At 43.5% G+C, this 12,165-nt stretch overlaps 1 protein-coding gene across 1 annotated transcript in view; it reads right to left on the bottom strand.

The window, feature by feature from the left end:
- Positions 1-287: 287 nt before the first annotated feature.
- LOC139410566 (anthrax toxin receptor 2-like) overlaps positions 288-12,165 on the bottom strand; it is a 138,058-nt gene continuing 126,180 nt past the window's right edge. The window contains exon 15 of the mRNA XM_071155857.1: positions 288-3,150. Coding sequence (XP_071011958.1) covers positions 3,112-3,150 — 39 coding nt within the window. The 3' untranslated portion in view covers positions 288-3,111. The remainder of the gene's footprint in view (positions 3,151-12,165) is intronic.

Raw genomic sequence — 12,165 nt, forward strand, 5'->3', positions numbered from 1 at the left:
TCAGGAAGAACACAAAGTCAGGAAGAACACAAAGTCAGGAAGAACACAAAGTCAGGAAGAACACAAAGTCAGGAAGAACACAAAGTCAGGAAGAACACAAAGTCAGGAAGAACACAAAGTCAGGAAGAACACAAAGTCAGGAAGAACACAAAGTCAGGAAGAACACAAAGTCAGGAAGAACACAAAGTCAGGAAGAACACAAAGTCAGGAAGAACACAAAGTCAGGAAGAACACAAAGTCAGGAAGAACAGTGTTTTAAACATAGTTCAACACTTTTTTGATTGACATTTTTTTTTTTTTACATGTTTCTGTTTTCAAAAATACAAAATATTCATCAATTTTACATCCTTCCAAATGTGAATCAAACACATATAGAAATGGCTTTTTAGCAAAATGGATCCAATTCTAAATAAAAATGACAACAAGATATAGTGAAATAACTACATTCCAACCCACTTTTTTTTTTAAAGGCAAAATGTGGCTCTTTGGGCATCTCACATAAGATTCCATCCATCACAATAACAACAGTGCACGAAAATACATTACAATTACTAATCGGAAAATAATCTTAGGCGAAGTACACTGGTGTATTAACAATTTTAAACCAATATGAACAATATTTTTGTATTTATAAAAAGTGAACCATTTGATTTCTCCATGGAACGTTTGGAAATGGCACAAGAGGCGATAGAGATGCCTCCTAAAGCCAGTGTGAAGCGATGCTAGGGTTGGATAGCTGTGTTCTGGTCGGTATGTAAATAACTCATTAGTACGGGTTCAGATGTAACATAAAAATTGAATGTAAAAAAAAAAAAAAAAGAAGTTAAATATATCTAAACGGTAGCTGATTATCTGACCAAAAATGTTAAACTGAGAAATTAGGCAAGAGACTAAAAATATATGTATAAAACTAATATCACAGCACCCTAAGGATTGTGTATCTGACCATCAGTGTCATTCCTGTCCCTTCCTGTCTACCCAGATAAAAAAACAAAGCAATAATTAAGTCAAAGACGACGTTGTGCACGCCCAACCCGTCTCGTGCACTTGCATGCCCACCAAATGTGAAAATCCTGGCCCATTCCCCCTGAAACTTGATGGTTGTTGAACTTATTTTTAGTGTCATATGATAAGCTTCCCTGGTTGCACAGAGACATCCCACTGACCCAGCCACTGGTCATTGTCTATACCGGTTCCCATCAAAACCGGGCGAGCTTTGTCAGGTTTCGGCTCGAATATCCATTTTGCATCTGAAGTACCGTATCCAAAGTGACTGGATCGTTGGAGCCATTTCTCTTCAGCTGCTGCCTTTCCTCCCCCACAATGCTCCTCTCTCGCTGACATCATTTTGGGATTGGCGTCATGACAACACGCTTGAGAAATCTACAACTAATATATATACTACCGTCTTTCTTTTTTTTGGGGGGGGGGGGGGGGGGGGGGGGTCGTGGAGCGCTGCGTGCGAGGCTTGGTAACATCATTTGAACAATACTTATCCGTACGTCACATCCATTGCCTTGGTTTTACGTTTGGGTTTCGGAGAGCCAGGGTGCACCAAACCGTCACCAAGGAGACAGGATGGGATGGCCTCTTTCTCTCCAAATAATGCACGTACAGTCATAGGTCATTCAATGTCAAAAGCAATAATACAAAAAAGACGACCAAATCTTCACAGGCTGCTGCTTGCTGTTCTCTTTAATTATTTTAATTAAACGTTGATTTTCTGCGGCTGAGGGAAGCTATAGGGCTGAGACTGGAGGGAGGCAGGGAGGTCCTTGGAGAACTGGAGACAGAAGGGTAGAAGCAGGGAGACCCTTGGAGGATTGGAGACAGAAGGGTAGAAGCAGGGAGGTCCTTGGAGGATTGGAGACAGAGGGAAAGGGTAGCAGTGACATTGGAGACAGAGGGGAAGGGTAGCAGTGACATTGGAGACAGAGGGGAAGGGGAGCAGTGACATTAGAGACAGAGGGGAAGGGTAGCAGTGACATTGGAGACAGAGGGAAAGGGTAGCAGTGACATTGGAGACAGAGGGAAAGGGTAGCAGTGACATTGGAGACAGAGGGAAAGGGTAGCAGTGACATTGGAGACAGCTCTATCTATATTTTAAAACTCTTCAACTGACTGACTGTCATGTTTATTGGGTTGTGATGTTGTACGCCTTAGTGAGCATACAGCAGATTGCATCAAAACCGAGGGGAACACAGCCAAGCACCATGTCAGGGGCTTCAGGCAGCCTATCCCTTAAACCTAGTCTGAAGAAGAGAGCTGTGATGGTCTGGTCAGAGGGGCTGTCCTGTCCCGGCCCGGCCCGGCCCGCGGTGGGATAACGCTCTAATAACTTCCCCCTTGTCCCCAATGCATAATGAAAGAAAGGTGTCTTCACAAAACTAAAGGGTAAATGTCTTAGCTACTGCTTCCAATACCTTAGGGCGTCCTGACTGACTACAGTTTATCATGCGTGTGCACTTCTCAGTGTTAAAATGACAGGATATACGTTCATAGGGGGTCCCGCCGGGCATCTTTCAAACGATAGTGGAGGGAGAGGAGTTGGAGAGGATTTGTGACGAGACGTTGCCAAGAGGCGATGGACTTGTGCACTGTGTGTCGAGGCCTGCTGGGAGTATTCATACTGCCACGCTAAAGGCAGTCTTGCTCTCTCTCTCGCTCGCTGTGTTTTTTTTCATTATTTTTTTTAGATAGCTTCCGTCTGTGCCCATGAAATAAGGTTTTCCACAGAAGGCACAATATGTTAATCCTTTGGTGCAAAAAAAAAATAACATCTGGATCCGAACGGCCATTTTGTCCAGTACTTTTATTCGCTTTGGCTTCTTGTGAAAGAAAATACACATTTTTAAAAAAATACGACAAGTGGAAAAATATGGAGTTTATATATTCCAGTTATTGATGGATGGAAAAATGTAAATGTTCTTATGAGTATGATTTTTGAGAAAACAGGAGATATCATGGAGAAGAGTCCTCCATTTTGTGCACAATATAGAGTGAAGCAAATGTATTGCGGTTTTTGGATTTTTGGGGGGATTTTTAGATCTTCAAAAATATTTTGCTTTTACCAAGAGAACAGTAATCATTGTAGATTATATTCTTTGTCCTCTAACGGTTCTGCAGTCGGCTGAAATTAATACATTTCCCCTGAAATGAGAAAGAATGAGAAATGGCATTAGACTCCAAAATTGCAGTACAGTACATTCATCACTATTTATATAAAAAAATAAACACTCAGAAATCATTGTAATATTTGTTACAACTAATATTACTCTAACTTAAATATTTTCCCACAAAAAAACAAAACAAATACATTTGAAGTAAATCTAGTTGTTTCAGCATAGGAACATTAAATATTGTATATGTTAATAAAGTACTATAAAATACTTCATAAGGTATTCATTCCCCTTTGACTTCGTTAACATTTTGCCAGATTTCAAAATGGATTAACTCAATGTTTTTCTTCTTCCAACCCATCTACACACAATAACCCCATAATGACAAAGTGAACAAAAAAATGTTTTAGACATGCTTGCAAATAAAATACAGAAATATCTAATTTTCACAAGTATTCACACCCCTGAAGTCAATCTTTTTTTAGAAGCACCTTGTGCAACATTTGTCCATTTGTTCTTTTCTAAATTCTTCAAGCTCTGTCAAATTTATTGTTGATCATTGCTAGACAAAACATTTTCAAGTCTTGCGATAGACTTTCAAGTAGATTTAAATCAAAACTGTAACTCAGACACTCGGGAAAATTCACTGTCTTCTTGGTAAGCAACTCCAGTGTAGATGTGGCCTTGTGTTTTAGGTTATTGTCCTGCTGAAATATGAATTTATCTCCCAGTGTCTGATGGAACGCAGACTGAACAGGTTTTCCTTCTTTTCACTCTGTCATTTAGGTTAGTATTGTTGTAGATCCATCCTCAGTTTTCTCCTATCACAGCCATTAAACTCTGTCATTTAGGTTAGTATTGTTGTAGATCCATCCTCAGTTTTCTCCTGTCACAGCCATTAAACTCTGTCATTTAGGTTAGTATTGTTGTAGATCCATCCTCAGTTTTCTCCTGTCACAGCCATTAAACTCTGTCATTTAGGTTAGTATTGTTGTAGATCCATCCTCAGTTTTCTCCTATCACAGCCATTAAACTCTGTCATTTAGGTTAGTATTGTTGTAGATCCATCCTCAGTTTTCTCCTATCACAGCCATTAAACTGTGTCATTTAGGTTAGTATTGTTGTAGATCCATCCTCAGTTTTCTCCTATCACAGCCATTTATTGATACATCATCCAAAGTGTAATTAATAACGTCACCATGCTCAAAGGGATATTCAATGTCTGTTTTTTATATTTTTTACCCATCTACCAATAGGTGCCCTTCTTTGCAAGGCATTGAAAAACCTCCCTAGTCATTGTGGTTGAATCTGTGTTTTAAAATCCCTGCTGGACTGAGGGACCTTACCGATAATTTTATGTGTGGGGTACAGCGAGGAGAGTAGTCCAAAAATAAAATCCTGTTAAACACTATTATTGCAGACAGCATACTCTCTGAATGCTCTCTGAATACTCTCTGAATGCTCTCTGAATACTCTCTGAATGCTCTCTGAATACTCTCTGAATGCTCTCTGAATGCTCTCTGAATGCTCTCTGAATGCTCTCTACATTTCCAAGTCTACAGAAGTACAATTTTGTAGTTATTTCTGCCACAAATTACAACATAATATATATCAATTTAAATACTTTCTTTCATCAGAAACATAATCTTATTTTTTAAATTATTTTAAAACAAACGTATTAAATACAATTTCACCTATCAGTAAGATTTTTTTGCGTTGTACTTTATAAAAGTAATATTGTCATCCTATGTCAAATATAGATTTAAATACATAATATACCAGTTAAGAAAATATCTTACATATTGTAACAGAATGTATAGTGCACAACGTGAGGACTCACTCACAACTCACTCACAACTCATTCACAACCCACTCACAACTGTTATTCCTTCACATGCCACAAACCTGCCCGCCACGACAACATTATCTGAAGACCCCTGACGGTGGAGGTCTCATCCCACTAAGGGAAAGGTATAGGGAAGCATGGGGTAACAAGGACCAGGTTTGTTTATTTTTTATTTTACCTTTATTTAACCAGGCAAGTCAGCTAAGAACAAATTCTTATTTTCAATGACGGCCTGGGAACAGTGGGTCAACTGCCTGTTCAGGGGCAGGATGACAGATTTGTACCTTGTCAGCTCGGGGATTTAAACTTGCAACCTTCCGGTTACAGGTCCAACGCTCTAACCACTAGGCTACCTGCCGCCTCTACACTCTAACAGCTAGGCTACCTGCCGCCTCTACACTCTAACCACTAGGCTACCCTGCCTCCTCTACACTCTAACCACTAGGCTACCCTGCCCCCTCTACACTCTAACCACTAGGCTACCATGCTCCCTCTACACTCTAACCACTAGGCTACCCTGCAGCCTCTACACTCTAACCACTAGGCTACCCTGCCGCCTCTACACTCTAACCACTAGGCTACCCTGCCACCTCTACACTCTAACCACTAGGCTACCCTGCCGCCTCTACACTCTAACCACTAGGCTACCTGCCTCCTCTACACTCTAACCACTAGGCTACCCTGCCCCCTCTACACTCTAACCACTAGGCTACCCTGCCGCCGCTACACTCTAACCACTAGGCTACCATGCCCCCTCTACACTCTAACCACTAGGCTACCCTGCCGCCGCTACACTCTAACCACTAGGCTACCCTGCCACCTCTACACTGTAACCACTAGGCTACCATGCCCCCTCTACACTCTAACCACTAGGCTACCATGCCCCCTCTACACTCTAACCACTAGGCTACCCTGCCCCCTCTACACTCTAACCACTAGGCTACCCTGCCTCCTCTACACTCTAACCACTAGGCTACCCTGCCACCTCTACACTCTAACCACTAGGCTACCTGCCTCCTCTACACTCTAACCACTAGGCTACCCTGCCACCTCTACACTCTAACCACTAGGCTACCATGCCCCCTCTAAACTCTAACCACTAGACTACCTGCCACCTCTACACTCTAACCACTAGGCTACCCTGCCACCTCTACACTCTAACCACTAGGCTACCCTGCCGCCTCTACACTCTAACCACTAGGCTACCCTGCCTCCTCTACACTCTAACCACTAGGCTACCTGCCACCTCTACACTCTAACCACTAGGCTACCCTGCCTCCTCTACACTCTAACCACTAGGCTACCTGCCTCCTCTACACTCTAACCACTAGGCTACCTGCCACCTCTACACTCTAACCACTAGGCTACCTGCCTCCCCTACACTCTAACCACTAGGCTACCCTGCCACCTCTACACTCTAACCACTAGGCTACCCTGCCCCCTCTACACTCTAACCACTAGGCTACCCTGCCGCCTCTACACTCTAACCACTAGGCTACCCTGCCACCTCTACACTCTAACCACTTGGCTACCTGCCGCCCCAATTAAATTAAATTACATTTGAATTAAAGTCACTAAATTCAGGAAGTGGTTTGAATTAAAAAATAAATAATTTGTTTTAATATCGTTTAAAAAATAAATAATTTATATATACAGTTTATATAGAAGTCTTTGAAAATATATGTTAAATTATAGAATTAGAATTGACCCCAACCCTTGTGTGGATTACAGATGGTCCAGAGGAACGGCTGTCACGGCTGGGAGGGAAAGAGTACAGTACAGTGGTATGGCTTCAGCTCTCACTGGCACCAAGAGAGAGAGCTCTAACCCAGCTAATATACAGACACCAAGAGAGAGAGCTCTAACCCAGCTAATATACAGACACCAAGAGAGAGAGAGCTCTAACCCAGCTAATATACAGACACCAAGAGAGAGAGAGCTCTACCCCAGCTAATATACAGACACCAAGAGAGAGAGCTCTAACCCAGCTAATATACAGACACCAAGAGAGAGAGAGCTCTAACCCAGCTATCATACAGACACCAAGAGAGAGAGAGCTCTAACCCAGCTAATATACAGACACCAAGAGAGAGAGAGCTCTAACCCAGCTAATATACAGACACCACGAGAGAGAGGGAGCTCTAACCCAGCTAATATACAGACACCAAGAGAGAGAGCTCTAACCCAGCTAATATACAGACACCAAGAGAGAGAGAGAGCTCTAACCCAGCTAATATACAGACACCAAGCGGGAGCTCTAACCCAGCTAATATACAGACACCAAGAGAGAGAGCTGTAACCCAGCTAATATACAGACACCAAGAGAGAGAGAGCTCTAACCCAGCTAATATACAGACACCAAGAGAGAGAGAGAGCTCTAACCCAGCTAATATACAGACACCAAGAGAGAGAGAGAGCACTAACCCAGCTAATATACAGACACCAAGAGAGAGAGCTCTACCCCAGCTAATATACAGACACCAAGAGAGAGAGAGCTCTAACCCAGCTAATATACAGACACCAAGAGAGAGAGAGCTCTAACCCAGCTAATATACAGACACCAAGAGAGAGAGAGCTCTAACCCAGCTAATATACAGACACCAAGAGAGAGAGAGAGCACTAACCCAGCTAATATACAGACACCAAGAGAGAGAGCTCTACCCTAGCTAATATACAGACACCAAGCGGGAGCTCTAACCCAGCTAATATACAGACACCAAGAGAGAGAGCTCTAACCCAGCTAATATACAGACACCAAGAGAGAGAGAGAGCTCCAACCCAGCTAATATACAGACACCAAGAGAGAGAGAGAGCAATAACCCAGCTAATATACAGACACCAAGAGAGAGAGCTCTACTCCAGCTAATATACAGACACCAAGAGAGAGAGAGCTCTAACCCAGCTAATATACAGACACCAAGAGAGAGAGAGCTCTAACCCAACTAATATACAGACACCAAGCGGGAGCTCTACCCCCCCCCCCCAACCTGCCAAAGACTGAAGCACAACCCTGACACTTTGCAGAGCCCACCTTCTCTCTCTCCCTCTCCCTCTCTCTCTATCTCTCTCTCTCCCCCTCTCTCTCTCTCTCTCTCCCCCCCTCCCTCCAAACACACAGAGAAAAAAGGCCAACCCTGACATTGGATGCACTAACCGGGCAGATGCCAATGCAATGACTGAGTTGTTGCGAGCATCCAAAAACTGCATCCAAATACCACGAAAGGTCAGAGACCGTTGCTGTGTTCCTACACTGTTGAGTCCGACAGCCACTCCGTGGTCGTTGTTGCCATGGTTCAACATTGCAAGGGGGTAGCCACAACAGTTAGATCCAAACTTGGATTGTGCTTGCTAAATTATGTTTGGACTAGAACTGGAGTTTAGACAAAAATATAGAATCATCCTTCTCTCTTTGACATCGAGTGTGCGTACCCGCTCGCATAGTGTATTTGTGCGGGCTTTGCTCCATCTCTGCATGGTAAAGCCCCTGGATGTCGACCCTCTGTGCCTAATCTCACACAGTCAACAAATAAGGCACATCAGATGCTGTTTTGGCCGCCGACACCAGAGCAGATAAATTCACTAGATTTTCTGGGGTTTAAATCGAGAAGGAGACTTTGCAAAAGCTGCTTCTCATCAGGAGCAGAGGACTGGGACTATGGTCCTATTCCGGGACTGAGACTATGGTCCTATTCTGGGACTGAGACTATGGTCCTATTCTGGGACTGAGACTACAGTCCTATTCTGGGACTGAGACTATGGTCCTATTCTGGGACTGAGACTACAGTCTTTTTCTGGGACTGAGACTACGGTCTTTTTCTGGGACTGAGACTACGGTCTTTTTCTGGGACTGAGACTACGGTCTTTTTCTGGGACTGAGACTACGGTCCTATTCTTGGACTGAGACTACGGCCCTATTCTGGGACTGAGACTACGGTTCGATTCTCTACATGCTTTGTAAGTAGGAAAACCTGCAAAATCGGCAGTGTATCAAATACTTGTTCTCCCCACTGTATGTGTGTTTCAGTAAGATCATATTTCAGAACTAACAATCAACAAAGACTGAAATTCCCCAAAATGTCATAGTATGGAGTTGATTTAGTTAGAATGTTTGAGTCACTCTGACAGCATAAGAAGAACGCATAGGCCATTACCCCTCCCCCTCGTTGCTAATGGTCAAACAGGTGCAGCACAATACGGTCCGACCCATTCCAGCTCTCCTGATCCTTTTCCTGGGCCAGTGAGCTCTTGGCAGTGTGAGTTGCACAGAGGCACATAAACACACACACACACACACACACACACACACACACACACACACACACACACACACACACACACACACACACACACACACACACACACACATACGCAGAGGGAGAGATGGTGATGTGTGGTACCACCCGTCAGACTACAGAGAGGGAGAACAATAGAATAGAAAAGTCTACATGTCAGCATTGGATGTCAGAGGAATTCCATCAGATGGATGGATGGATGGATGGAGGGAGGGATGACTGACTAGAAGGATAGAAGGATGGATTGGTAGATGACAGAGGTGGGGAGATTGAGAAGTGATGTGACAAGGGGTGGAGGGTGTTTTTTTTCTCTCCTTGTAGTCAGAGAGAGAGAGAGAGAGAGAGAGAGAGACAGACAGAGAGAGAGAGACAGAGAGAGAGAGAGAGAGAGACAGAGACAGAGACAGAGAGAGAGAGAGACAGAGAGAGAGAGAGAGAGAGAGAGAGAGAGAGAGAGACAGAGACAGAGACAGAGAGAGAGAGAGAGAGAGAGAGAGAGACAGAGAAGGAGAGAGAGAGAGAGAGACAGAGACAGAGACAGAGAGAGAGAGAGAGAGAGAGAGAGAGCGAGAGAGAGAGAGAGAGAGAGAGAGAGAGAGAGAGAGAGAGAGATCCAAGCTACTGTCTCATGATTAATAGGTGCCATTAAAACCCCTCCATTAGGTTTGTACTGAAATACATTTGGAGAAATTGAGAAGTCGAGTTTTCTAAATGATGTCAAGCAAAATCTTCAGATATGTTCAAGAGATTCAAAGGGTTAATAGAATAGAATTACGTATCCAACTGCAACGCACAATAAAATACTGGTGTGGTCATGGACAAATATTGTACAATAGAACATTAATATTCATAGCTACAGGTTTGAGATACTTTTGAAAATATATACACAGTGCCGATATACATTTTGTTACTTTACAGCTTTATTCTAAAATAGATTAAATACAAAACATTCCTGTGCAATCTACATCCCATAATGACATCCCATAATGATAAAAAAGGGCTTTTTTGACATTTACATAAATATTCAGACCCTTTGCTATGAGACTCGAAATTGAGCTCAGGCGCATCCTGTTTCCATTAATTGATCAGCCTTGAGATGTTTCTACGACTTGATTGGAGTCCACTTGTGGTAAATTCAATTGATTAGAAATTATTTGGAAAGACACACACCTGTCTACATAAGGTCCCACAGTTCACAGGGCATGTCAGAGCCAAACCCCGAGGTCGAAGGGATTGGCTTCTACAGTGGCCGCAATCATTATTAAATGGAAGAAGTTTGGACCCACCGAGACTGGCCAACCGGCCAAACTGAGCAATCGGAGGAGAAGGGCCTTGGTCAGGGAGGTGACCAAGATATGCAGTGGTCACTCTGACAAAGATCTAGAGTTCCTCTGTAGGGAGAACCTTCCAGAAGGACAACAATCTTTACAGCATTCCACTAATCAGGCCTTTATGGTAGAGTGGCCAGACGGAAGCCACTCTTCAGTAAAAGGCACATTACAGCCCACTTGGAGACATCCTTGATTGAAAACCTACTCCAGAGCACTCAGGAACTCAGACTGGGGCGAAGGATCACCTTCCAACAGGACAACGACCCTAAGCACACAGCCTAGACAACGCGGGAGTGGCTTCGGGGAAAAGTCTCTGAATGTCCTTGAGTGGTCCAGCCAGAGCCCGGAGTTGAACCTAATCGAACATCACTGGTGAGACCAGAAAATAGCTGTGCAGCGACGCTCCCCATCCAACCTGACAGAGCTCGAGAGGATCTGCAGAGAAGAATGGGAGAAACTCCCCAAATACAGGTGTGGTATCTCAGATAGGGGGAGGGCGGTGAGGCCTAAGAGGGTTTTTATAAATAAACATCAAACAGTGGGTCTTGCAATAGGTATACAGAGATGACCAGTGATGTGTCCTATAAGAAGCATTTTTTTGGTCAGATGGTTTAGATCATTTTCTTCTTCAAGGTTGCAGCCCCTGTCATCACGAGCCTGTCTCTGACCTTTCTAACCTGTCTCTCCTCTCTGGGGAAGTTCCCAGTGCTTGGAAAGCAGCCACCGTGTGTCCTTAATTTAAAAGGATCAAGCTGATCCTAACTGTTAATAAGCCAATGTATTCCCAAGTTGTTCGAAAACAAGTGCTGTGTTCAGTATTCCAAAGTTTGGCAACAGATCTCCTCCAATAATTACCAAAATATCACCCTGTGTGTACGCCTGATTTCTTATCTGACCATAGCTTTGGCCTGGCGATGTAAATACCATCTTGGTGGCGGTTTAAAGGTTTGTGTCTCTGACCCACCATATTGTCTGGAGCTGCAGAGGTCTGCAGCCTGCAGGCAGACTTCAGAGAACAAGAACATGTTTGTCGATCAGAGTTTTGGCTCGTCCCTTGTCAAGGCTCCAGGAGTGTGTGTGTGTGTGTGTGTGATTTTGCATCTCATCATCTCTCTCTGAACAGCTTGATTCCCCCAACAACACTACAAGTCCCCAAGGATCTGTCTTACACTCTTCAGTTTCTACACGAGGGACTGAGACCAAGAAAAACGTGCAGTACGGAATCCATATTAGGAAGTCCCTAGCATGAACACAACTGAGGGAGTTTCTGGCAACTGAGAGAGCTCCGAAAATGGATGCCGTAAGTTGTAGAACCCAGATTTTGGTTCATATGGCCAACTATGCCATTTTGTGGCGCTCATCTTTTACATAAGTTAACAAGATATTTCCATATAAGTTATGTGAAACATTTTGGTAAACAATGAAATAACATGGAAAACAACACTATTTGATATTTGTTTGGGAAGGAATTGAGAGACCTAAAAGCCACAATATGTCCTTTAGCTTTGAGCCGCCACATATATAAATCAGGCTCCCGAGTGGCGCAGAAGTTTAAGGCACTGCATCTCAGTGCTAGA

Source organism: Oncorhynchus clarkii, chromosome 6 (genome assembly GCF_045791955.1).
Source record: "Oncorhynchus clarkii lewisi isolate Uvic-CL-2024 chromosome 6, UVic_Ocla_1.0, whole genome shotgun sequence".
In the NCBI taxonomy this organism is placed as follows: Eukaryota; Metazoa; Chordata; class Actinopteri; order Salmoniformes; family Salmonidae; genus Oncorhynchus; species Oncorhynchus clarkii.